This window comes from Cebus imitator, unplaced genomic scaffold (genome assembly GCF_001604975.1).
Source record: "Cebus imitator isolate Cc_AM_T3 unplaced genomic scaffold, Cebus_imitator-1.0 Scaffold19, whole genome shotgun sequence".
Classification (NCBI taxonomy): Eukaryota; Metazoa; Chordata; class Mammalia; order Primates; family Cebidae; genus Cebus; species Cebus imitator.
In genome coordinates, this window is record NW_016107334.1 from 4,685,799 (window position 1) to 4,711,667 (window position 25,869).

The 25,869-nt window shown below is 37.9% G+C and overlaps 1 protein-coding gene across 15 annotated transcripts in view; it reads left to right on the forward strand.

Moving 5' to 3' along the window:
• MCTP2 (multiple C2 and transmembrane domain containing 2) overlaps positions 1-25,869 on the forward strand; it is a 264,268-nt gene that overhangs the window by 99,784 nt on the left and 138,615 nt on the right. For all 15 annotated transcript variants that reach the window (XM_037734928.1, XM_037734892.1, XM_037734897.1 and 12 more), the window contains 4 exons: positions 10,672-10,814; positions 11,582-11,658; positions 12,193-12,304; positions 16,374-16,409. Coding sequence is in view for 14 of the 15 variants with exons in the window: in XM_037734892.1 (XP_037590820.1) it covers positions 10,672-10,814; positions 11,582-11,658; positions 12,193-12,304; positions 16,374-16,409 (368 nt within the window). In the remaining variant the exon portion in view is untranslated. The remainder of the gene's footprint in view (positions 1-10,671; positions 10,815-11,581; positions 11,659-12,192; positions 12,305-16,373; positions 16,410-25,869) is intronic.

Here is a 25,869-nt window from a genome sequence, read left to right on the forward strand (position 1 = left end):
ATTGTTTTGAAAATTCAGTTCATTTTGTTTTACATTTGGGATTTGCTTCTCATTGGAGTACCTCCTCTGAACAGCAGATGGCATGAGATCATTGGCCACATCTGGGCCAGTGTATCAGAAACTGTCATTCAAGAGCAAATGTGAACCTTTCAAAGATGCAGACACCCATTCTGTAACCCAGGAGTGGTTTTCCTTCACTTGTTGAGTTTTGGTAACTCATGGATGTGCTGCAGTAAGTGATTGGAGCTGAGTTTTAAAATTGGTTTCTGTTTATTCCTTTGCCACTTGATACAGATTATCATCGGTCATGTTTTTCCCAACAGTCTTACATATATTCCCACAACGGAGCCCTTTCAGATTCTTGTTGTATGGTTTTGTTTGGGACTCTGTGCATAGTTGTGGATTGATCAGAATGTCTTGATGCTCTGCTGCTTTATAGAGTCAGTTTATCTGTTTCTGTGGAATCCCATCTCAATTCCTATGCAACATTGGGGTGTTTTCTATTCCTGCTGCATGTAAGAAAATTGCCTTACACCCAACCAGAGATCATTGGCTTGAATTAAACATAGCATGTCTTCTATTTGCTTGATTAGGACTTCTTTAGAGGGGGTATTTTTTATCAAGTGTTTATTTCTATACCAAAATGAGACATGCTGTATTTCAAGTCATTCTTTTGATGTATTTGTTTCACTGTCTGTAAAGTTGTTAAGAGATATTCTGCCTGTGAGCATGTTGATGTGTATCTGTGTATTCCCACATACCCATGATTTACTTGTGGCTGAGCTTTGATTTCAGCTACATTTAGTCCTATCATGCCATCACGCCTTGCTGAGTTTGAGGCAAGGAATGTGGCATGTCACAGTGAAGGATGTTATTCTTAAGACTCTGTAACAAATTACCTCAAATCTCAGCAACAACCACATGTTCATGAATTTTGGGAGTAAATTTGGACAAAGCCCAATGGAGATGGCTTGTTTTTGCTGCACACTCTCTGGGGCTTCACCTGGGAAGACCTGAAGGTTGGGTGGACTTGACTATTGGAGACCTAGTTTTGTAGGCGTGAAGGTCTGTTGATTCCCATGCTGCGTATGTGGAATCAGGCATCTGAAAGATGAGGATGGTTCCACGTGAGGCCTCTCCATGCAGCATGTCTTCCTTGTTATATGGCAGCTTCAGAGTCATCAAGCTTTTTATGTGGAAGGTCAGGGCTCCAGGCACAAGGGTCACAGCACAAGGCAGAAACTGCATCACCTTTTATGATGCAGCCTTGGAAGGAACATCACACCACAAAAGTTGAAGCAGTCACCCAATTCAAGAGGAATGGAGACAGATACCCTATTTTTTATTAAGTATCACATAATTTGGGGGCTATTTTGTAAAATTACTGTAGTCCTGAAGCCTTTAGAGTGAAAACAATCTAGGTTCAAGGCTCAGCTCTGAACTTTCTAACCTTCCTTATCCTTTTTAAAAAAAAAAGTTTCCTACAGGCGCGGTGGCTCATGCCTGTATTCCCAGCACTTTGGAAGGCTGAGGCGGGTGGGTCACGAGGTCAGGAGTTTGAGACCAGCCTGGCCAACATGGTGAAACCCGTCTCTTCTAAAAATACAAAAGTTAGCTGGACATGGTGGCGCACGGCTGGAGTCCCAGCTACTCGAGAGACTGAGGCACGAGACTTGCTTGAACCTGGGAGGCAGACTGTGCCACTGCACTCCAGCCTGGTGACAGAGTGAGACTCAGTCTCAAAAAAAATAAAAAAACAAAACAAGGCAGGGTGGGCACAATGGCTCATGCCTGTAATTCCAGCACTTTAGGAGGCCAAGGCTGTCGGATCATGTGAGGTTGGGAGTTCGAGACCAGCCTGACCAACATGAAGGAAACTCTGTCTCTACTAAAAATACAAAATTAGCCGGGCATTGTTGCAGGCTCCTGTAATCCCAGTTACTCAGGAGGCTGAGGCAGGAGAATCACTTGAACCCAGAAGGTGGAGATTGCAGTGAACCACTGAGATCGCACCACTGCACTCCAGCCTGGCGACAGAGCGAGACTTTGTCTCAAAACAAAAAAACAAAAAACTTCATTACATATATTTAAGGCACAGCATGTTGTTTTGATATACATAGTGTATTAGAAGTCTGTTCCTGCATTGCTATAAAGAAATACCTGAGACTGGATAATTTATAAAGATAAGAACCTTAATTGGCTCATGGTTCCATAGTCTGTACAGGAGCAGGATGCTGGCTTCTAAGCAGCTTTCAATCATGGTGGAAGGTGAAGGAGGAGCAGGCATATCACATGGCCAGAGCAGAGCAAGAGAGAGAGAGAGCAGGGAGCTGCCACATACTTTTAAACTACATTTCTCATGAGAATTCACCCACTGTAATGAAGACAGTACCAGGAAGGATGATGCAAAGCATTCATGAGAAATCTACCACCATGACCCAGTGACCTCCCACCAGGCCCCACCTCCGTCATTAGAGATGACATTTCAGTATGAGGTGTGGATGGGGACACACATTCAAACCATATCACATAGTGACATGCTTACTACAGTGAAGCCAATTAACATATCCATCATCACATAGTTACTTTTTTGTGCCTGGTAAGAGCACTTAAATCTACTCTTAATAGATTTTTTTTTTTTTTTTTTTTTTTTTTTTTTTTTTTTTTTTTTTTTTTTTTTTTTTTTTTTTTTTTTTTTTTTTGAGATGGAGTCTCACTCTGTCACCAGGCTGGAGTGCAGTGACGCGATTTTGGCTCACTGCAGCCTCTACCTTCCATGTTCAAGCAATTCTGCTACCTCATCCTCCTGAGTAACTGGGACTACAGGCATGCGCCACCAAGCCCAGCTACTTGTTTTGTATTTTTAGTAGAGACATGGTTTCACAATGTCGGCCAGGATGGTCTTGATCTCCTGATCTCGTGATCACCTGCCTTAGCCTCTCAAAGTGCCGAGATTACAGGCATGAGCCACAGAGCCCCAGCCTCTATTAATAAATTTTTGATATACAATACCCTTCTACTAACTATAGTTTCCAGACTTACTCATCTTATATAACTGTACCTCAGTGCCTTTGCACGATTTTTCCCTATTTCTCTGCACAGGAAAAGTTCCTTCTTTCTTAGATGACTGAGGAAAAATGTCCTATTAATTTCCGTAACATCCATTAGGGTGTTATGGAACAGGAGCCCCTGTTCAAAACTCAGAAACAACTTACTCATTTATTTATTTATTTTTCTGGTGTCAGAGTCAGAACTTACAGATTCTATAAAAAAGAAGCTCAGGCTTGATTCTTTTCCCAGCAAAAAGAGAAGATCCTAAATATGTGTATATATAGAGAATACTATAAATGTATGTGTATAAGTACAATAGTCAGTTATTACTCTTACTATTACATAAACAACTTAAAATATATACTTTTTATGTTCCAAATATCATTTTTTCCATTGATGTTTCATATATGCAGCTCAGTGTCCCAAAAGAGCTGGTAAATAATTGTTGACTTGAATTTGAAATATTAAGCTCTCCCACAGAAAGTTATCAGATATTACAAAATGCTAACTTAGTGTAAAATATGGTGATAATTTCCTTTCATGAGCAAACAGCTACTTTGGGAAATACATTTAATTAAAAAAATTTCCAAGCTAAAGACAACATTTATTTTGGAGAAACTGCATGGCTAAATTTTGGGACTTGGCAAACATGCTTTGCTGATAGCAAACAAGTAAGCTTTTCCTACAAATAATGCTTTTGTATTCAATACAGTAGATGTTTAGTCCAAATTAAGAATGCTAGTTTTAAAAAAATGTTACATAGTAAGTTTATACATATATATGCACAGACATACACATAATAAAGTCAACATTAAACTGAATTGTAGAAATATATTTAGGGGCTGGGTGCAGTGGCTCATGCATGTAATTTCAGCATTTTGGGAGGCCAAAGCAGGCAGATTACGAGGTCAAGAGTTCGAGACCAGCCTGGCCAACGTGGTGAAACCTCTTCTCTACTAAAAATACAAAAATTAGCCGGGTGTGGTGGTAGGCATCTGTAATCCAAGGTACTTAAAAGGCAGAGGCAGGAGAATTGCTTGAATCTGGGGGAGGTTGTAGTGACCCGAGATTGTGTCACTGCACTCCAGCCTGGATGACAGAACATTTCTCAGGGGAAAAAAAATTATGGGCATATAAGGATTCTGATACCTTATTAATTGAAGTAAGTAGGTAAATAATACTGTATAGTGATCTCTTTGTGATGTGTGTGTGTGTGTGTGTGTGTGTGTGTGTGTGTGCATGTACATTTAAGCATACAAAGCCTATGTATCTGCATATTAAGTTTTTCTCAATAGGAATTTTTTTTTCTTTTAAAAAATGTTTTTTCTTATTTTTTTTCTTACCATCGCCATGAGTTATATCAAAAAAAGCAAAAAAAAAAGATAAGTTGTTTGTAATTAGAGCTGCATTATAGGTTCATTTTATTTGCATATTACAGTTGTTCTTGAGCTATTCAGTGTGATATTATCTGTTTCTATTTACCATTTCTGTTGGTACCAGCCGTGTTCTTTATAGCACTCTCAAGGTGGTAAGAGTTCCTAAAGATGACAAGTAAAATCAAGGTGAGAACAAAATCTTCAAATTCTATGTTTCGTGGTGACTCTTTACTGATGATAGACTTGAGTTGCCATGTGTCCTTACTGAGCTGCCTGTTATTTTTTATCAATCATATCTCCAAAGTGCTCCAAAATCCTCAATGAATACAACGGTAGGTAAGGAAGCAGACAGTCCTTATGAGGACTTAGTGATTTCAGTTTTTATACAGCTCTTTCCTTCCAGGACAGCTCAGATTATTTTATAGAAATTTTTCCAAATCACACAGAATCCCTGCAAGAAGTAAGATGAAAGAATTTTGCAACAAACTTAAGAGAAGAAAATTTCACACCTTTAGAGATGGCAATAAAAACAATACCATAGAAACAAATTAGTGTATGTACATTAACTTGGAAAATTAACGTGAAATAAATGAATATTTAATTACTGCTATGTGCATTGTCATACACTCTTCCCGTTTATAATTTAAGTGGTAATACTAAAAATAGTAACACTAGTGAGGCATTCTCAGCAAATGGCTGAAGGCTGCTATCATTGAAGTATACTGGTTTGTTTAGTTCTCAAAATAATCCCTTAAAGTTGGTAGTTTTCTGTATCACAAGTGAAGATACTACAGCATAAGAAAATGGAGTAAATGGCCCAAAGTTACACAGTTAGTAAAAGGAAGGTCTGAGATTTTAATTCACCATGCTCATCTAATTTCAAAGTTTATTCATTCATTCGTCCATCACATTAGTATAATCCATCTACCATGCCTATTAGGCACCTCTGGGCATTAATCTTACTTTTCAGGAGCTTTGATTTGCAGAAATTTAATAATGTGCTCACAGGTGGTTCAAATAATGTTTTCTCTATTTAAATAAATTTGTAAAATATGGAGTAGAAAAGTTTAAGGTGTTTTTTGATTTTGTTTGTTTAGAGAGACAGGGTCTTGCTCTGTTAGCCAGGTTATAGTGCAGCAGCATAATCCTAGCTCACCGTAAACTCAGAATCTTGGGCTCTAGCAGTCCTCCTCTTCAGCTTCCTGAGTAGCTAGGACCACAGGCACATGCAACCACGGCCAGATAATTTTTTGAAACAATTTTTTTTTTTTTTTGGGTGGAGATGGGGTCTCACTGTGTCACTTAGGCTGGTCTCAAACTCCTGGCCTCAAGTGATCCTCCTGCCTTGGCCTCTCAAAGTGCTGGGATTATAGACACGAGCCATGCATCTAGCCTGTTACTTGTCTGTACTGCATTTCTTAGCATAGTTTAACATTTTACTCTACATTATCAAAGTTGTAGGCTAGGAAAGATCAGCTTTTCTAAATGGTTTAGATCATATACCTTCCTGTCCATGGACTGTCTCTGGAGATGTAAGTTCTATGGGAGTGCTTTTTAGGGCACTTTCCAAAACGTGAGTAGGTCCTTCTTGTGGTCTGGTCCCAACATTCTCCTCAGTCCTCAGCTAGCTGTTGCTATATTATCTCAGCTGCCAGGTTTCCTAGCTTTACCCTCTTTCTTCTTTATTCTAAATTATAAGCTGCTGTCAGATTTATATATCTAAACTTTGGCTCTGAACACTTTACCCTGCTGCTCATGAGTGAACTTGAATTTCCTTCGCTCTTCATACTAAAATAATTCCAGGTGAGCCAAAGGCTTAAATGGTGTAAAACAAAAAGCAAGACTATAAAATGAGTGGAAGAAAACATAACTGAATTAATTTAAAATTTTGTAGTGAGACATTGCTTCTAAACAGGATGTTAAACTACAAAACCATAAATCCATAAATACAATGTAGGTAAATTTGACAAAATAAAAATGGAAATCACTTATTGCCAGAAATAACGTAAGTCTAAACAAATTCTGACAAGACTTATAGTCAATGGCTGATTGATTTCCATAATGAAGGGGCTCATTTAAGTCCATAAGCAAAAGACAAAACCATGGGCCCTTCATATTTACTTCTCCAGCAGTTTCATTGTTAAAATTTTCCTCTGAATATAATCACTTAGGAACTCCAAGATTAATTATAGAAGGATGCCTATTGCAGTATCGTTTGCACTAGTTAATAAAATTGGAAAAGGTGTTCATATCCATTGTTTAGTAACTAGTTACATAAACTAAATGCAGTGAATACATATTCAGTTAGTTTTTTAAAAAAAAACAGTGGATCTGTATTGCTAGTATGAGCAGAGCTCCAAGGAATGTTAATTGTGAAAGCATGAGTCCACTAAAAACAATTCTTATGTTTTTTTACTTGTAAAATGCCCAAGAAACTATTTATGGTGGGTATATCAGACAAATGAGAATCGGCGAAGAGGACTAGCATAGAGATTTTACTTTTCATCCCTTTGAGAGTTGTGTGCATATATTACTTTTCTTAAAAATTAAGCAAAGAAAGAAGAGGAAAATAAAACACCTGTATTTATTCCAGATGATAAACTAAACTCCGTACTTTGCTTTTATAGGGTACTTGAGCTTCTGACTCAAATCTGGTTTTTAAAACTTTATTTCTCATAATCTGTCCTTCCCTTAATCTCTGGATAGATTGAAATGTGTGCTTTGCATCACACCACTCTCATCATTTTTTTTTCATATATATATATATGTTTAATTATTAAGTCCTGGGGCACATGTGCAGAACGTGCAGGTTTGTTACATAGGTATACACATGACATGGTGGTTTGCTCCATCCCTCACCCTTTCAGGTATTGCTCCTAATGCTATCCCTCCCCTATCCACCCCCTGCTGTCCCTCCCTGAGCCCCCCACCCCCTGATAGGCCCCGGTCTGTGATGTTCTCCTCCCTATGTCCATGAGTCTCCTTTTCTCCTTCACTTTTAGAGCAAATGTCTCCTACTGGAAAGACCTCCTTCTCTGCCTGCTCTGATCCACCCATATTTCAATGCCCATCTTCTTTATTGCAGCTTCCACTGGTACCTCAGCTAGAACTAGTGTTTCCTACCATGAGCCATCATTATTCCCAGGTTTTGTTCTGTTGGGACACTTCCTTCTTGGATTTTGTGTTATATTTCTGGGTTGTCTGCTGCCCAGAAGAAGAGCAGGATCTGAGATCAGTGCACCTTGTAACCTCCTGGAATGCCCAGCAGGGAGCCATGCTTGGAAATGGCCAGAAGCTGTTCATGGCCCATTAGCATGCCTGACAGATGCAGCATTGAGAGAGACTTCATGACCCACAGTGTCAGTGGGCAGGAGAAAAAGAAACAAGGGCAGTCACACGTGGTCATTAGGAGGGAGGTTGGTGCAATGTTTGTAGAGGACTGATGATGACTGGCTGTTAGTTTTGCTCACATATGTGTGTGTGTGTGTGTGTGTGTGTGTGTGTGTGTGTACATCATTGATTATATTATATGTAATATATATTTATGTATATTATATATACATCATATATATTAATTATATACACACGCACATATACACACACACGTATGGTTTATGTATGTGTGTATATGTGTGTATATATGTATGTATGTATGTATGTGTGTACATGTACACTGCTGTGTGTTTGGAATGAAGCAGGACACTCGGGCCACAGATGCTTACATCTTGATAGTCCATGTCTGAGGTTGAGAGATTCCATCAGGTCCACAGGGCAGAATTGGTGACGGCCTCAGAATGGAAGCACCGTCTCTGGGCTCCTGGCTTCATTCTCCTCGCCGAGTGCCACACTGCCACAAGAGCCTCATTGTGTCTGAAGCTCCCAGCGAACAAGGTTAAAGTCCACCCATTCAGGTGTCATCTCATCATTTGTATAATCTGGGAGTTGCATTCCTGAGTGGCCGACCCCTTTTCAGAAGCTGCCTAGTTGAGATGTCACTTCCCTGACAGTGAGGCACTTAGGCTCAGAGAGAAAATCACAATGTGCTCCCGCCTCTCTCAAATTTTCCCTAACAATTAACGCTGCACTAACTTGACACCCTCTTCCCTTGTTTGGCTTTGTAAACCCCGGTCCCTTTTTCTATTAATTCCAGACATTAATATTTTCTTTCACGCAACTGCCGCCATTCACCCGTGAAACAGTTTGAACATTATGTAGCTGTCAAGATGCCTGGGGATTACCCAGTATGCCTTGCCTGTGAGAAACTGACACCACCGAGGCCTAGTTTTGAGATGTTTATTTTGAGAGTACGCTGACAAGCATGAAGGCCTGATCCCACAGTGGCAATTTCATTTAATTAAAGGCCTCTTTTTATTATAGTTTTCCCCCACTTTTTTATATATATGTATCAGAATGATTGTTAAAGTCTGACTCACCAGAGGTGCTCTCTTCTGCTGTAAGGGGGAGGGGGTGGGTGGATTGCACTCTCACTAGTGAGCATTTCACTGAATGGCTGTGAATGCATTCATTTTTACTGTTCTCAGAACTGCCTCTGAACATGGTGTGTGTACGTCTGTGTGTGTGTGTGTACACTCGTGTGCATATCCAAGTTTAATAAAGACTAATGGGCATCTACTCCTATGTTATCAAACTTAAAATGTGAGATTTGGCTATGCATATGTGTATATTCGCACTTATTTAATTTTTTGTTTAAAGCGAACACCCTTGCAATATTGTAAGGCTGACTTCTCAAAATCATCCCTTACTTAATCTAGTAAGGCTTTTCACCCACAGCTGCTATTTTACTTCATAGTGATGTTAATTTCAGTTCAAATAGCTGGAAAATGTATTGCATTCCATTTTCAGTAATTTGTAGTACTGGAGCTAAATAGAAATATTAAAAGGAGCTGAAAAAAATAAAAGATTGAAGTAATGCGTGGTGGATAGTAATGATTTGATAAATGTTGTGACAGAATAGCCTAATTAATTTTGATATAATATTCCTAGACTATATTGGCTTGATGTTGATATCAGCAATTCATTTTAATAAATATTCTGGGTGGAGGCTAGCTTGGGTACTGTCCAAGGCACAGGAAATATATCAGTGAACAGACCAGGCTGTTGGTCTTTGTATGCTTATTCGCTGTGCCGTGCTTCCAAATTAACTATAGTATCATAACTCCCCAAATTAGATTTTCTTCCTTTGTAGCATTATCAGCTGGCCTTCATTTATCTCCTCATTGATTGCTCATTCATTTAAGCCTTCTTCATTTACTATTCACTAGGTAGTAATGAACAATTGTATTCCAAGCTTTGTATCATGAGATGCACATGCATGTCACACACACACACACACACACACACACACACACACTCACACACTCACAATACATAAATTCATGTACTATGTTTGTGGGCATTTTTGTTTTTCTGTTTTTTTTTTTTTTTTTTTTACTTCAATTGATCTGAGAAGTGTGGAGGAGGGTCTGCCATCAGCCCTTCTTTTTGCTTTGGGCAGAGTGACTGGAGGGACATTATTCATTTCTTTTGGCATCTGTTTCAAAGCTCCCAGGGAGGAGCCGGGCGGGTCAGCGGTGTCAGCGCTGAGGCCAGCTGAGGGCCCGGCTGATGTGGAGTTCAGCTGGCCGGGCTGAGACAATGTTGGCCGCTTTAGTGCAGGTGCGGGGAGGCAGTGAAGAATGGCAACTTTGTCAATTTAATCTCCACGCCTCCAGTTTCACTTGTAGCCCCATCGTGCCATCTTTTGAGGCAGTGATTCCAGAGATTTATTTATTATGATTATATTTTAAAGTACAGGATTCTGTTGAATCAGCCATCTGGCTAAATGTTTGAAACTGATTTCTTTCACTTTTCACTGACTCGCTGTACCTCCTAGGAGGGTTGGGCTTCTCCCTAGGACTTCTGACCCTGTTAGCTGGTGCTGATGGATTTTATTTCTTGAATTTTTGCAGGTAGCACAAGGGTGACCTGCCCACAATAAAACAAAACAAAAAATGCACAAGGAGCCCATTAATATTCTACCACTAAAGGAAAAAAACAATCATTAATTTACCCCAAATTGTTCCGTGTCTCCTTCCATCCTCCACCTCCGAGGCCTTTAATCTCTGTGCAGGGAGACGTTAGTCGGGGGAGTGGGGAAAGGATCTTTATTTAATAAAGGTCCCAGGCTTTTACATGTATCATAAACTTCTGTCTTGTTTTCTTTCTTTTTTTTTTTTTTTTAAAGGCACAAGTGATCCTTATGTGAAATTTAAGCTGAATGGGAAGACGCTGTACAAAAGTAAAGTCATATATAAGAACTTGAACCCAGTTTGGGATGAGATAGTTGTATTGCCAATACAAAGCCTTGATCAAAAGCTGCGTGTGAAGGTAATCACAGATGGCTTTCAAATCTGCTCCTTTATTAAAAACATTTCTCAGCATTTTCTCATGTCCTCTTAGGAGTGAACTGGCCAAAATTCTTTTATTAGGCCAGATTAAAAATATTAATACAGGAGAAATGTCTTATACTATTTGTTGACACTGTTTCTCTTCAATCAATGAGATACACTCCAGTGAAAATTAGAGTGAAAATAATATCTGCATTGATTGTATTTAAATCTACAAAATGTGAAAGAATTATTACTGGTAGTGCAGTGGTAACAAGTACTAAAGGCTTTCTCATTAGGAGTATGTTTATACTTAATAGAGCTTCAAGCCGCCAGTTGTAAGTATCAATTGCTGCAGCATCTGAGTTAAAACTGCATGAGTTGAGTGCAGGATGAGATTGCTATAGAAAATTTAGCAAATTTCTATTTAATTGGCAGATCTGCTCACTGGAAAATACTAAATTTTAATGACAGACTATTTAAACTACAGAGAGTGGTCCATTGTGCATAACATTTCAATGGATATAAATACAACCTCGAAAGAAATTGTTGCTGTTATTTCGCTCATAGTAGGCAAAATGGGCAAGATTGAATAATTTTGTTCTGTGCATTGGCTTGACTAAATTTCTCTGTAACTGTACTATGCAAAGTATTTCAAGATCTGAAAGACTGATTTCAAAATTTCCAACCCATTGCATTTGTTAATAATTTGATAAACTCGGTTGGTTTACCATAATAATGTGTTATTGACCTCTGTCCTCTTTGTAGGTATATGATCGAGATTTAACCACATCTGATTTCATGGGTTCTGCATTTGTCATTCTCAGTGATCTTGAGCTTAACAGGTACCGCATTTTTGCTTTTTAATTGTTTTATTGATGCCATTTTAGAGGGAACTCATGATAATGTTAAATGGTGCTTGGTGAGGTCAAATGACAAAAACAGCATATCTGAACAAAGGAAAGAGAGCTTTAAAGTGTTATAACTCTCAGTGTATTTTTAAGGATTTTTCCTTTCTAGGTGTCAAATATATTAGTCAGATGTTAAATATTTTTAATGCATTCTAAATTGTGTATTGGATTTCGTACTTTAATTTGTTAATATTCAGTTTCATTAACTTAAAATTAGAACAAGTGTTTACATTTTATTTGGGTGGTAGAGGAGGGGGATCAGTTAACCAACTGTTGAATTAAACAATGCCAAACCATTTCACTACCCTTGATATAATTGTTTTATTTTCACTAAATTTTGTGCTTTCTTAACATTGTGTCTAATCCTTATTCAAGGGAAGGAGACTTTTATCATAAGCTCCTGATGCCTATAGGTCAATACAGTCCTGTCAAGAACTGGTAGCATTATTTGTTGCTTTTTGCTTGTAGAACCACTGAACATATTTTAAAACTGGAAGATCCAAACAGTTTAGAAGATGATATGGGAGTGATCGTCTTAAATTTGAACCTAGTGGTAAAACAGGGTGATTTCAAGAGACATGTAAGTGGAACCTTCTGTTCTTTTTAAATGGCTCATTTTGTCCTTTTTAAACGGATCATGGCAATTGTCCTTTGATAGCTAGCAGACAGCTGAGAGTTTTACAGTTATTTTAGGAGGGGTGAAAAATTTTATGGAGTCTTAAACTATCTGTGTTTTAATACAGTGCTCTTTTTGAAACACTGGAAAGGAAATTCATTAAGGAATTATTTTTTGTGTGTTATTAAAATGGTCAGGTATACATTTGCAGCATTCTGGTTTCTTCTTTCTTTTTTTACTTTTAATTGCCAAGCTTTTTATTGGGAGTTCTTTTGGGAAGATACAAATTTTAATGTTTGTATCTAGTACTTGGAAATTTACTAGTACGTGGAAATTTCTAGTGGATACAGTACCTATCAAAGATGTCTGTAACATCAGTGAAGCATTAGATTTTGTCACAGTATGATTGGGACTGTTCTTATGAGCAAAAATGTGGATACAAATCATAATCTTATTTTATTTGGGATTATATTTTATAATTCTAAGGCCATATTAGAACAAAAGCATCTTTGATTATGATTTTTTGAAAAGTATTTTTAAAGCCAATTAAAGTACCTGCTTTTTCAGATGTGTTATAATTTAGCATATTTATAATGCAATATAAAAGTATAAAGCCTACTTATAATTAGGTCTCCAGTAATGCTTCTTGAATTGAGGCAGTGGGGTGGATGAGGAGGATACTTTTTATTTTGACATCATTAATGCTTTTAGTTATAGATTTTATGATGAAAATCATGATTGATTTACTAGTAAACTCATGGAAGATGGCTTAAGGTGGTAGGAAAACTGTAGTGTAACTTTTCGATTGCCTTTTCAAAGATTCAGCTAAATCTCTGCTATTTTTAATTTGAATTCCTTTATTACTTCTTCTTAAAAAGTGGCACTGTTGACACTTGCAACCTCAATAAAAGAGATAGTTTAATGTTAAGGTGTTCTAAATCAATGTTGAAAATAAAAGTATTTTTTCTCATCCCACCTGCAGAAGGAGGGATTTTCTTTAGCTTCTTCTTAGTCTGGACAGCATTACTCCTGCATCTGTGACTCTGGGTTCGGTGTCAGTGGTACAGCAGGTGACTGGTGACTTGAGCTGGGGGCCAGGCAGTGTAAACAGGTATTATTTGTCACGTGGTTGACAACTTGCCAGCTGATATCTTCAAACAGTTTCTTATGTATTTCAAGCAGGGTTTGTAAAGGTAGTTGATTTCTCCATGAAAATAGCTGCATATTCAAATGACTACCTTTGTGAATTTTTCTATAGCATATTAGATTATGTTTAGCAGTAATGTTGGCACTTAAAAGGTAATATTGCCAAAATTTGGAGTTTTAACATAATGCCATTTTAGTTTTTCAATTTATTTCAAATTGCAGAACAGTGAATACTAGATGCAGCTTGGAGTTGTTTTTGTAAAAGATCTCAAAGAGGCTGTCTTTTCAGGGCTTAAGAACAGCCACAGTTTTCTTCTGAGTGTGATCCTGGTTTCCTCTGACTCCCCCGCCTCACATGTTTTAGACTTTATCAAGATGTCTGTCTGTTTACTCATGTGCTTCCTTCTTTTCTTGGGTCCTTGTGTGGCAGAAGCTTAGTGTACAATATATTATATATGTATACACACAAGTATATGTTTATCCCCATGTATATACACACACCTATTTTATCTCCACATATATATACACACACACATATTTGGCTCCCTATGTACAGATATATATTTATCTCCATATATATATACACACATATTTATCTCCATATATATACACATATATTTATCTCCATATATACACACATATATTTATCTCTGTATATATACACACATATATCTCCATATTCATGTTGAGATAAATATGTGTGTGTATGTATATAGATACATGTATATACACATATAGACACATAAATACATATACATATGGAGATAAATATGTGTGTATATATATATATAATATACAGTATATAATATATATATAATGGAAATATAGAAAACTGCCTACTCTTATGTGTTCTGATTGGTAGTTTTTTACCATTTATCTTTTTGATCAAAGAAAATTAATTGAGGAATAATTTATTCTGGGCCATGTGTGGTTATTCAGCTAACTGCATATTGTGAGCCCTTGGGGTATAATAGATTATCAGAATCTTTGTTCTTTTCATTGAGTTTGAGTTAATATTTAAAGACATTTTTATATTGGGATTTTAAGTGAGAATGACTAGCACCTGGGACTGGAAATCAGTAGATTATTTGAGTGAGATAATTTGTTTATAAATTTCTATTTTAATTTAAACTCTGGTGGACATATCTCAATTTAAATTCTCAGTTTTTTATCTATTTTTTTTCCAGTCATTTCTGAGATAGCCTTTGTTGCTTTGGAACCAAGCTGACAAAAATTTCAGTATGTGCAAAATGTTTACGAATTGACTCTTGTGTCCAGGGACTTAAATGTATATGAGAATGGTACAGGCAGAAGGGAAGACGCCAGCCGGAATGCTGACAAACATGCTCTGTGTTCTTTCCATGGCAAAAATAGGAAAAAGAAGTAGCTAAAATTATGGCCTCTGTTTTCAGACTGCCTGGGTTTGAATCCCAGCTCCACCAGTGGTCTGGTTAATTCAAAAACTTACTTAACCTCTCCAAGCTATAATTTCCTCATATGTGAAACAAGGATAAAAAGAGTGTCCATTTTATAGGATTGTGAAGATTGAAATTGTCAATATGGTGCTTGGAATTGGGTAGTGACACTCAATATATGGTAGTTGGTAGCATTGTTGAATAGTAATAGTCATTTTTCAATAATTTCTTTACATGCTTTATCTTGTATAATTGTTATTAAAAAAAAGAAATGAGTTACTATATGTCAAATATAGTTACTATAGGCCCAAACAGCCCTGTGTGCCTAAAAGTTGGTAATTAATTTTGGTGGTTGGTTTGGGTGAAAATATCTGTTACTATTTCGGGAAAAAAAACAAAACAAAACAAAACAAAAAACAAAAAGCCACCAAAACCCCTCATATTAATATCCAGGTAGTAGTACCTACAACTCTGTCATATGCTGAATGTTGAACTCACAATTTCACTGGGGGACATGTAATTAATGAAGAATATTTTCCAGTCATTTCTGTACCAACATTTCTAGTTGCTGGTCAATGCGGTATCAGTGGATTTACCCTGAAGGCTATTAATTTTCTAGTTTCTAATGTATTGGGAAAACATATTGGCAAAGTGGATTGGTCATTTACCTAAAGGTATTTTTTTCTTAAGAAAAATAGTAAATGTGGTCTGCTTGATTAGGTTTATAATTGAGTTGTAATCTCCCAAATTTATCCAAGTTGTAACAACCAGTTAGCTGGTTAACCAGCCAGAGTAGAGCTCTGCAGTACTGAACAGTTACAGGAGTAATGACAGGGTTTTGCTTGGAGAGAATTTATAGGCAAAATTCAGCCGCCTTCCTGTGACAGATGAGAGATCAAAAGAGAATAGTGGTGAAGTTTCTTGCTCTTCAGAATTTTTTTTCGTTTCCTTAGATACTGTATTATCATATTTTCTTAATTATCCAATAATTAGTCATATTTTTTCCCATTGTTTTGAAGATTGAAATTTACTCAAAGTAAATTGATTTTTTTTTCTAGCATCTAAAACTACGGTAACCTAAATATGAACTACCAGTAGTCATGAATTTCTTAAACATTTTTATAATACTATCTGAGTATTTCAAGCAGAAAAAACCTTTCTATTTTTTGAGAGAGAAAAATATGGTGTTTTAAGGTAATTTTTAAAAATGTACTTCTAAAGATCAAACAGTATTTTTATGTCATTGTTTTTTCATACTGAATACTTAGAGAAAATGACGTAACACAGCCACATATGTGATTTTTTTGCTGTTGTTTCTATTTTCTTGCTGAAACATGCTTTCTCTGTAACCTCAGAACTTGGATGTTAATTATCTCAATGTAACCTGGACGATCTAACATAATTACATGGATGATGATTCTATTTTTCTGTTTTATTTTGCCGTTTTCACCATTCATGGACACAATCTTCAGCGTTGGTCAAATCGAAAGCGGTTAAGTGCCAGCAAGGTAAATATACTTTTCTTCTTTAGATCATTTGGTTAAAAACTTTGTCTTTGTAGCAACTGCAAATAACTACATGGTAGATATTACCCAACCTTTACATCAAACAGAATTCTTTTCTTCTTACTGCTGTTACGAATAAGAAAGCAACCTTCCTTTAAAAATTTATTTAATAAGGGTATTGCCAGATGTTTGAGCTGACTCTTGTTTTAGTGGTGACATTTTATATGTACCTGCCATGTTAGAGTGTTACACTTCATTAAGCTTGGATTATTTAGAGTTTAACATGGTTAGATTCAGTCCCTTTAGGAAGTTATTTGCCCTGAAATAGAAACTAGTGTCTGTGTTGTAGGGGCAATGTAAAAGTTGAAAGAAATATGTGGTATACTTTTTAAGTCTCTTTAATATCTTTTGAAAAAGCCATTTGTAATATTTTTGCTAAAATTTCCTTTAAAGCTTTCTTCGTGAAATACTGGTTATTTATTTTTTACAATGCTAGTGTCTTTTTAAGCAATTATACAATTCTGCCTGATTTATAAAAGGTGCAAGAATGCATTATTTATGAAGTTATTAAAGTAGCCGGTTGTAACACAAATGACTAAATGTGAAAATCAGTGTAAAAATACAACAAAAATGTATTTATAGCAATTTAGCAGCACCACTATTTTGTAAGGAGCAGTAACAGCAAAATAATTCATATGAAATTATGCAACATTTGAGACTCTTCCTTCAGTTTCTGAATTGTGGTGGTGGTGATGGTGTGTATGATCAGAAGATAGGTAGATGACCTCTGTTAATGCCTGTATTTGCACACTTACATATTTGTACACACAAATATGCCAGCTCTGTCTAACATCACTGTACCTGAGTTACTTATTTCTCTACATAATAAAGAGTTTGAAATTGGGGGCACTTCTAGCTAAAAGATTATAGTTTGGATATGAAGGACAAGCTAAGAGAGAGAGAGAGAGAATTTTAAACTGACTTTTACTAGTCACGTAAGAAGAAAGCAAACTTTCAAATCTTGCTTTTGCAAATAGAAATGAAACAAAGTTCTGACTCATACTAAAATACATACCCTTCGCAATTTGAACGCTTTAAAATCATTCTCATAAGATGTTTCGTTGTCCTATGAGTCACTTGGTTCCCAAGACTCTGATTCTTTTTAGAAATCAAATTAATATGCAATAAATAATAACATGGAGCCATCTCAAACATTTCTTCGACGTCTGCCTTATTCCTTTATAGTCACTAGGGGGTAGAAGAACATCACTTCTCACCACAAGACAAAGCCCAGCTCTCGCTCTCCCATATTAAGAGTTTCTGTAACCACCTAAAGCAGTAAAGTTTCCCAGAATGCTTTGGTGAAGCCTGACAAAGCAGTATTTTCTCGTTTATTGATTCTGCTGCTGCACTAAAACACTGGTACTGTACATCAATAACGATCTTTAGTTAGGGAGCTTTGGTCTGTGGAGGAGCACTGGCAGTTTGTGGAAAAACATAAAGGCTGGAAAGAAAAATTGTGAGCTTGGGGAATATTGGAGTCTAGGGAGGACAGGAGAGGTTATGGAAGAACGGCCGAACGAATGAGGAGGGATAGAAAACATGTTGACGGCCTGGATAAAGTGATCAAAAATATGAAGGGAACAGAAGATCCCGGGGAGTGGTATTTATGTGTATACTTCAGAGTTGTGTCTTACAACTGAACTGTTTGTCTTTTTTTTTTTTTTTTTTTTTTTTTTTTTTTTTTTTTTTTTTTTTTTTTTTTTTTTTTTGCTTTTTTCCCATCATAGTAGTTTCTCGAATTTGACTTGAGTGTTCTGGGCTCAGGGATGTAATGCATGCCCATCCTGAGTATACATGTTTAATAACATCCTAGATAAATACAGTTCATTGAAAGCCACTTATGCTTTTATTCAAGGCATGGAAGTTATACTTTGCTGAGAATTTGTAATTATGTTGACTTTTTGCTTCTGCGAATGTGCAGTTAAAAAAGTCAGGTAGTGTCTAATTTGGCTTATGGAAATTAGGCCTGTGGAGACTTTATAGATACTTGATCAACAATCTGTAAAAGTAGTTAAAATGCCCTGGTCGGCCTATCTTTTGGTATTGTTTAAATGATAATGTTCTATTTTAGGATTTCCATGTTGAATTTAATATTATGTAACAACTTGACATAAAGAAGATTACTTAGCTATGAGTATCGAAAATTTTACTAGTCCCAAGTAATGTGTTACCTAAAAACATAATTGGACTTTTCACCTAAATCTTTTTCTTAAATTTATTTAGTTAATTGCTTCTTAATGTGATAAATCTATAATTTTGCATCATCCAAAGGTTCCTGAATGGCTTTTGTAGATTCTTTTTTTCAACTATTTTCTTACTGTTCTTTCCTGGATTTCAGTATAGTAAATACAATGAGATTGCCTTTAAAAAATAGGTTCATGTTTCACTCAAAAGCCTTTTGAAATGGGCACTAAATACGAATTGGGAATTTGATTTAATAGGAGACACCTAGTTCTCTTGATGTATTGACTGTATATGATCTTAGTGTGACTAGATTTGTTTCCAAGCCTTATTTCTCTCTTTTCTAATTTGTGTAACAATTAGAGAGCTAAAAAATATTAACAGTGTTTATCTTATGTCAAATAGTCTAATATAAAGACAAAAAAAGCAATGATGAAAAATGGCTTTGACAAATTACTGTGTTCAGAAACTTTGCACAAATTCTCTGTCTCACACATACACATATACTCACACCCCACACACACACCTGTGCTATTATTTGGGTGTATATAGGTGTTATATCTGACTATAATAGCTATTCAGTTACAGATTTTCTTTACTTTAGATGAATTTTCACTGAGATGAGCACATACTCTTACATAGCCTCTCTTTTGACCCATTGTTGTATGTATTAATATGTCTGCTGTCTAAAGTAAGAGACACAACTTATACTACTGTCACTTTTTTTCTGTGTGAAATTAATTGACTAGTAGTGCCAATTGTTGGCCTGTTTGGTTTTATAGTCTTTTATTTTGGTTCCTCTCTGTTATTGCAAAGGCTGACCTCTGCAAGCTACATTCTCTAGGTACTCCTGTCAGCTGGCCTCCACCTGGCTATGTACACTGAGAGGACAGTCATAGAATTTGGAGGGAATGAATCCCTCCCCCTCCCCCCCATTCCCCTCTCTCCTCCCCCTTGCTCTCTCCTCCTCCCCTTCCCCCATCCTTTCTACTTTCCCTCCTTCTCTCCCCATCTCCCTCTCCTTCCCCCCTCCCTCTCCTTCCACCTCTCCCTCTCCTTCCACCTCTCCCTCTCATTCCCCCCTCCTCCTCCCCCCTCCCCATCTCTTCATCTCCCTCCCCCCTTCCTCCCTTTCCCTCTCCCTCCTCCTCTCTCCCTTTCCTTCTCCCCCCTTTTCCTCCCCCCACCTCCTCTCCTTTCCTTCCCCTCCCTCTTCCCCCAATTGCTCCTTCCCATTTCCCCCTCTCCCCCTCCCTAGACTCCTGAATGACCTTTGTAGATTATTTCCCTCTACTTCCTCCCCTCCGCGTCTTCTCTCTCCCTCTTCCCCTCCCCTCTCTCCTTATTTCCCTCTCCTCTCCCCCGCTTCCCCTCACTTTCTCTCCTCTCCCTCTTCTCTCCTCTCTGTCTCCTCTCTCAAATGAGCTGCTTGTTGACCAGAGCCCAGGTGAGAACCAGGAGGAAGTTTTCTGATTGCTTTGTCTGTAGTAATATATCTTTGGGCTGAAAAGGAGCTACTCAAAGATGCCCCTTCTCTCATCATCTAGGTAAATGCCCTCTCTCACTGTACCACTTTCTCTAATTGAACTCACATGTCTAATTTCTGTCAGTGCAGGAAATTAGTACAAGCAAAACCTTCTTGTAGGAGGAAACATGGTCCATTTGAGGAATTAAAAGAAGTGTGTTTTACCTGGAATTATTCCCCAATTAATAAAGTGCTTTTTGTTTGCTGTACTGTTTTTTGGTTCTCATACATTCTTTTTTTTTTCCCCATTTATTTATTTTATTGCATTTTAGGTTTTGGGGTACATGTGAAGAACATGCAAGATTGTTGCATAGGTACACACGTGGCAGTGTGATTTGCTGCCTTCCTCCCCATCACCTACATCTGGCATCTCTCCCCTTGCTATCTCTCCCCAGCTCCCCAACCCCCACCGTTCCTCCCCTTTTTCCCCCGGACTGACCCCAGTGTGTAGTGCTCCCCTCCCTGTGTCCCTGTGTTCTCATTGTTCAACACCCGCCTATGAGTGAGAACATACGGTGTTTGATCTGCTCTTCTGTCAGTTTGCTGAGATTCTTAACTGAATTCAAATGCCCATTCCTAGTAACACCTTTTACTTTTTTATTTTCTCAGTTAAACTCAAAGGATTGAAGAATTGTATACTCAAAACAGCCACATTTATCTATGTGCTTATACATCTATCTCTATCTGCTTCTCTAGTTTCAATCTGTGATCTAACGTAGCTAATTTATCTAATTTATCAGGGTGAATTCAGGGTGGTATGATCATAGACAATCTATCTAATTTATCTACCTGTTTCTACCTGTCATCTCTCTCTATTTTATCTATCATCAATCAATCAAATCAATCAATCTCAATGTGGCACTGCACTGACCCACTGCTGAATGTCTTAACCCTAATTCTTCTGCTGCGTTATTATGAATTCTAGGTCAGTATTAACCTGGACAGATATTGCAGGCAGAAATCCTTGCATGAGAATATATGTACAATCTTTAACTATTTTTTTAAATCTTCTCTTAATGACTTCTAGAGGCTTTCCTCCCTCCTGGAAGCTGTATCCATGTTTAGGTGAAGCTATCAACTTATGAGAACTTTCAAAGCCCTTATGTACTCCATACCAGAGGGACAAAGGGACTGTCTTTTTTAACATTTCATCAGATCTCTCCTCTCAATGATGTTTGGCTCCATTGTGCCCCCAAACCTCTAAATGAGCACATACTCTTATTGTAGAACCTATTTGGATACAAAGAGGAATCAGAATTGATGAGCATCAGAATTGATGAGCAGGTAGGAGAGATGAGAAGTAGTGATGGGGGTATTCAAGGCGTGCAATGAGATCATCATCCATCTTGGCCTTGCAGGTGGGTGGAGTGGGTTGGTCACTGGTCTCTGTGTTGTGCTCAGGGAAGCTCTCAGATTAAACAAAGAGTGAATCTCATCAAATGAGAAGGAGGATGAAATGAATGGAAACATTTCAGGATAGAATAATGTGGCATATGGTAAGAGCTCCAAACTATTTGTTGCAGGGCTCTAAACAACTTGCTTTTAAGTGTGTCCCCTGGACAAACTGCAGCTGGTAATGGTTAGAAATCCAAATTCCTGGCTCCCGTTTTTTACTTCTTCAGTCAGAAACTCTGGGAATGAGGCATAGACATCTTTGAACACGGCTTCTAGGTGACTGTCAAACACCTTCAATTTGAGAAGCACTGAGAAGGACTAGGGTATGCAGAAGGATGCCGGGAATTGTAGGACTGGGGTATAAAGAAGGATGCTGGGAATTGTAGAAGAAGCAGGAGATGTAAGGAAGGGCAGGCGTTGCAGGCCATGGCTCTGGCTACTAACCCTAAGGTGATGGAGGTGGGCTAGGATGAAGAAGTGAGGCAAGAGAGGTGCTCTGGGTGCAAAACATAAAAAGGCACCTGGGGCCAGGTGCAGTGGCTCATGCCTGTAATCCTAGTACTTTGGGAGGCTGAGTCGGGTGGATCACTTGAGATCAGGAGTTCAAGACCAGCCTGGCCAACATGGTGAAACCCCATATCTACTAAAAATACAAAAAATTAGTCTGGTGTCATGGTGCACTCCTGTAGTTCCAGTTACTTGGGAGGCTGAAGCACGAGAATTGCTTGAACCTGGGAGGCAGGGGTTGCAGTGAGCTGAGATAGCACCATTGCACTCTAGCCAGGGTGACAGAGCAAGACTCCATCTCAAAAACAAACAAACAAAAGGAATCCAGGCAGAGGCAACAGCCCTGCACTTGGGGAACCTGAAGGATGAGCCCTGAGTCTCACTGCTTCACTCTACTCCCAGCACTGGGTAGGGGTGCTTATAAAGTATTTTAAGTAAAAAAGGGACATAGAAAAATAGAGAAGTGAAGGCTAGCAGGATTATACATGTAAATCAAGAAATACAAGATTGAGTCCAACATTTTACTTTGAGCTACCTACAGGTCAGGGCAATAAGAAAATCTTGTTGAATCACATGGCTTTTTTTGTGTTGTCTCTTCATTTTTTTTTTTTAAATAGTAGGAAATGTATCAGAAGCATTTCCCTGGTCCTAAAATCTGAGAGTCATTGGGTATGTATAGTCTTTAATTCATTTTTTAAATCTTCTCTTAATCTGATTTTTATTTTTAAGTACAAAAATTGAGTGACAATTTTATCTTATAATTTAAAAATACTAAATTTAATGCAAAGCTTTAATAGCTAATGTGTTTGTACACACAGATTATTCATAGCTCTGGAACTGATACTGTTTTTATCTACAAGTATAAATCGCAACTCCTGTGGACTTTTACAAGTGGGAAATTTAAAAGGTTTTTTTTTTTTTTTTCCATATTCTCATGCAAGGATTTCTGTGTAGTTCTACGATAATTTATGGGTCCAGTTTCCTCTTCAGATGATGGAGAGGAGCTACAGAGAAGAGTTTTCCCTGGGAGCCTGTTGCATGGATGTATGGATCTTCTCATGTCATGCAATAAAAGCTGTTGACAAGGAACAGTAGTTTTACATGTTGAAAAAGCTTGAAAGGAATATTTCAGTGAAACATTTTATAGGCTCAGTGTTTTCTCTTGGTTTTCAAAGCAGTGGACAACATAGTTGGAATCTGATTTTACTACTTATTTTTCTTACTAAGTTGATTTTTTTCAATGCATTTGTTTCCATTGACTACTTACTTTCCCACAATGACTTAGGAAAAACAATTAGTGAAAGTCAAAATGGGATGGATTGGCACCATGGGAACACTGATAGGTTTATCCTTCTGTCTCTGAGACTATGTATGAAGTACCAGTATCTTATTTGGCACTTGGGGGGTATGCTCTGGTCAGTGCCTTTTCTTACTGCCCTCTTTATTGGTTGACTGACTGGTATTTTGCTATACATGAGAGGGTATTTTGGATAATTATGTCATGGGTATTGCTTGGCATAGTCAGTTCTGGAGTGCGGCCTAGCTGAATGTCACCTTGCTTTTGACGGCCACAGGCTGTGCTTCAGCTCCTGACTTCTTCATGTGCTCCTTTTAGGATTTCTTTCCTCCTGACCTCTCTGCCACTCTTCCCAGCCTGGAAGAGATAAGAGGCACCAAGCTGACCTGTCCACCCTCCCTCAGTTTCCTCTGCAGCCATGCCAAGGAAAAGAGAGATTGGAATTCACTATCTCCCCAGCATGTCCCCAGGCCACAAACATCAAATAATGCATGCTACCAAACTGTAGTCCCTTTTGTGTATTCCAGCAGTGACAGCACATTCACTGTTTTTATAATGCATTCCCAGGTCAGAAACAGGAGGATTCTCTACCTATTTGAATCCACCAGGTATAATTTTAATCCCACTCCAAAGTTTCTTCCCTCCTGCCTTGAGCTTGTCTGAACGAGAAGTAAATCTGTGTTTTCAAAGCACGTTTAGAGAAGTTAAATCTCTTTCTAAGTTGCACAGCACACCTTGTTTTCACTGTGAATAACCAGCCAGTGTGCCTTAGATGGAAGTCACCCTTTCTGTTTTAGAGGAATGGGTGGGGATTCGGTGAGGTGGGGCCTGAGAAAGACAGAGCAGGTGAATGAATCAACATAGGAGTAGCAAAAGGTCTGATCCTTTGGGAGGAAGGAGAAAAATAACAAAACCCTGATGTACTATATTGTATCCATTATGTCTGCTGAGAAATTAGGGTCAGGGCCCCAAAACTTTTCACTATCTCCTGGTGTCTGTCTCAGTTCAGGTGGGGTGGGTTCCCCTGTGATGGGTCATTTCCTTCTCTCTTTTCACATTCCAGGCTGCATTAAGATGACAAATTTCACATATAGGCTCGGGCACAGGCATGAAAACCTAAGCTATTCAGCTGAGTGAGTGCAGATGAGTCGATTTATTGTGGGAGGAGAAAGGGGTGTTTGAAGAGCACAAAAGATTTTTGCAAGCCCAGCTCTGCAAGAGAGCACACATTAGATGGCCCAGGCCCTACCCCCAACCCTAGACTCCCTCGTCTGAAGCCTCACCAAACCTATCAAGTACGGGGAAGAGAAATAGTAAAAGAATTAAGAGACTTACTTAAAGTACACATACCTCCTCCAGAATGTGTGTCTCACAGATGAAACTTTATTTGAGAGATAACCTTATAGCGGTTTGCAGAAATATTTGAGGTGGAATAAGTAGAATAAAGGTCTTGTGTTCTTTTCTATCTGTGAGCTCTGCAATAAATACTTCTCCTGCCCTCCCTTTCGGAGGGGGAAACAAAAATCTTGGACAGCAGAGAGCAAGTCCATCAGATCAAACATGACTGCGTTAAATACTAAAATGTTCAAAGTCCGACTGAGATAGATAAAAGCTTTGATGGAAAGTGGATATTTCCCAGGGACATTACAAGCAATAATCCAGATGTTATGGCGTAATGCAACGAGTGTCCATGGATAGATCAGGAGCTCCAGCCAAGCCGCGCCTGATACAGGCCTCAGCCTTGCCCTCCCATGCTGTTCCGCCATATGGAACCGATCTCTAGGCCCCCTTAATAACCAGCTTTGGATTCCATTTTCACAGAGCTCATAGAGCTAAGTGGAGCTGTTTTATGGACAAGTTAGATAGAAGCCTTTCCAAGATAAACATCCAATTTGAAATTAGGACATACCAAGCCGCAAAATTATTTTAGGGCACATTTCATGGAAGTGCTGCCATTTTTCTTAAGCAATTGCCAGACTGTAGGATGCCCTTTGATCTTTTGTGGACATTACTCCCTTTTTTATAAAAAGGATTTTGAAATAGTTGCAGTGTTTAGGGAGGAATATATCTGTCGGAACTTTGAAGCATGGCCGTGGGACAGGTCATGCTTTAGCTTGTTGGTTGGCAAGTCAAACTTTAAGAAGAAAAAAAGCAAAAGGAAGCATTGCAGCAGGATATATGAATCAAAATCTCATTTTTGTTTTAAAGGTAGAAGTTTTTAGCCCATGTATCTAATAAGCTAAAAAATGTATTAAGTATATTAATATCTATATAGACGTTTATAGATATATGTATATATGTATCTGCATATATGCAGATACATCTATTTATATATTGTGATGGTATGTGTTTATGACCAATATAAAATCACTTAAACTGTTTTATAAACCTTTATTGAGCATGTCATGTCTGGAATATATTATTTTTATATAAAATAACAATAATAATGATCATATATTCCAGATGGAACACATTCAATAATAAAAGTTTACGAC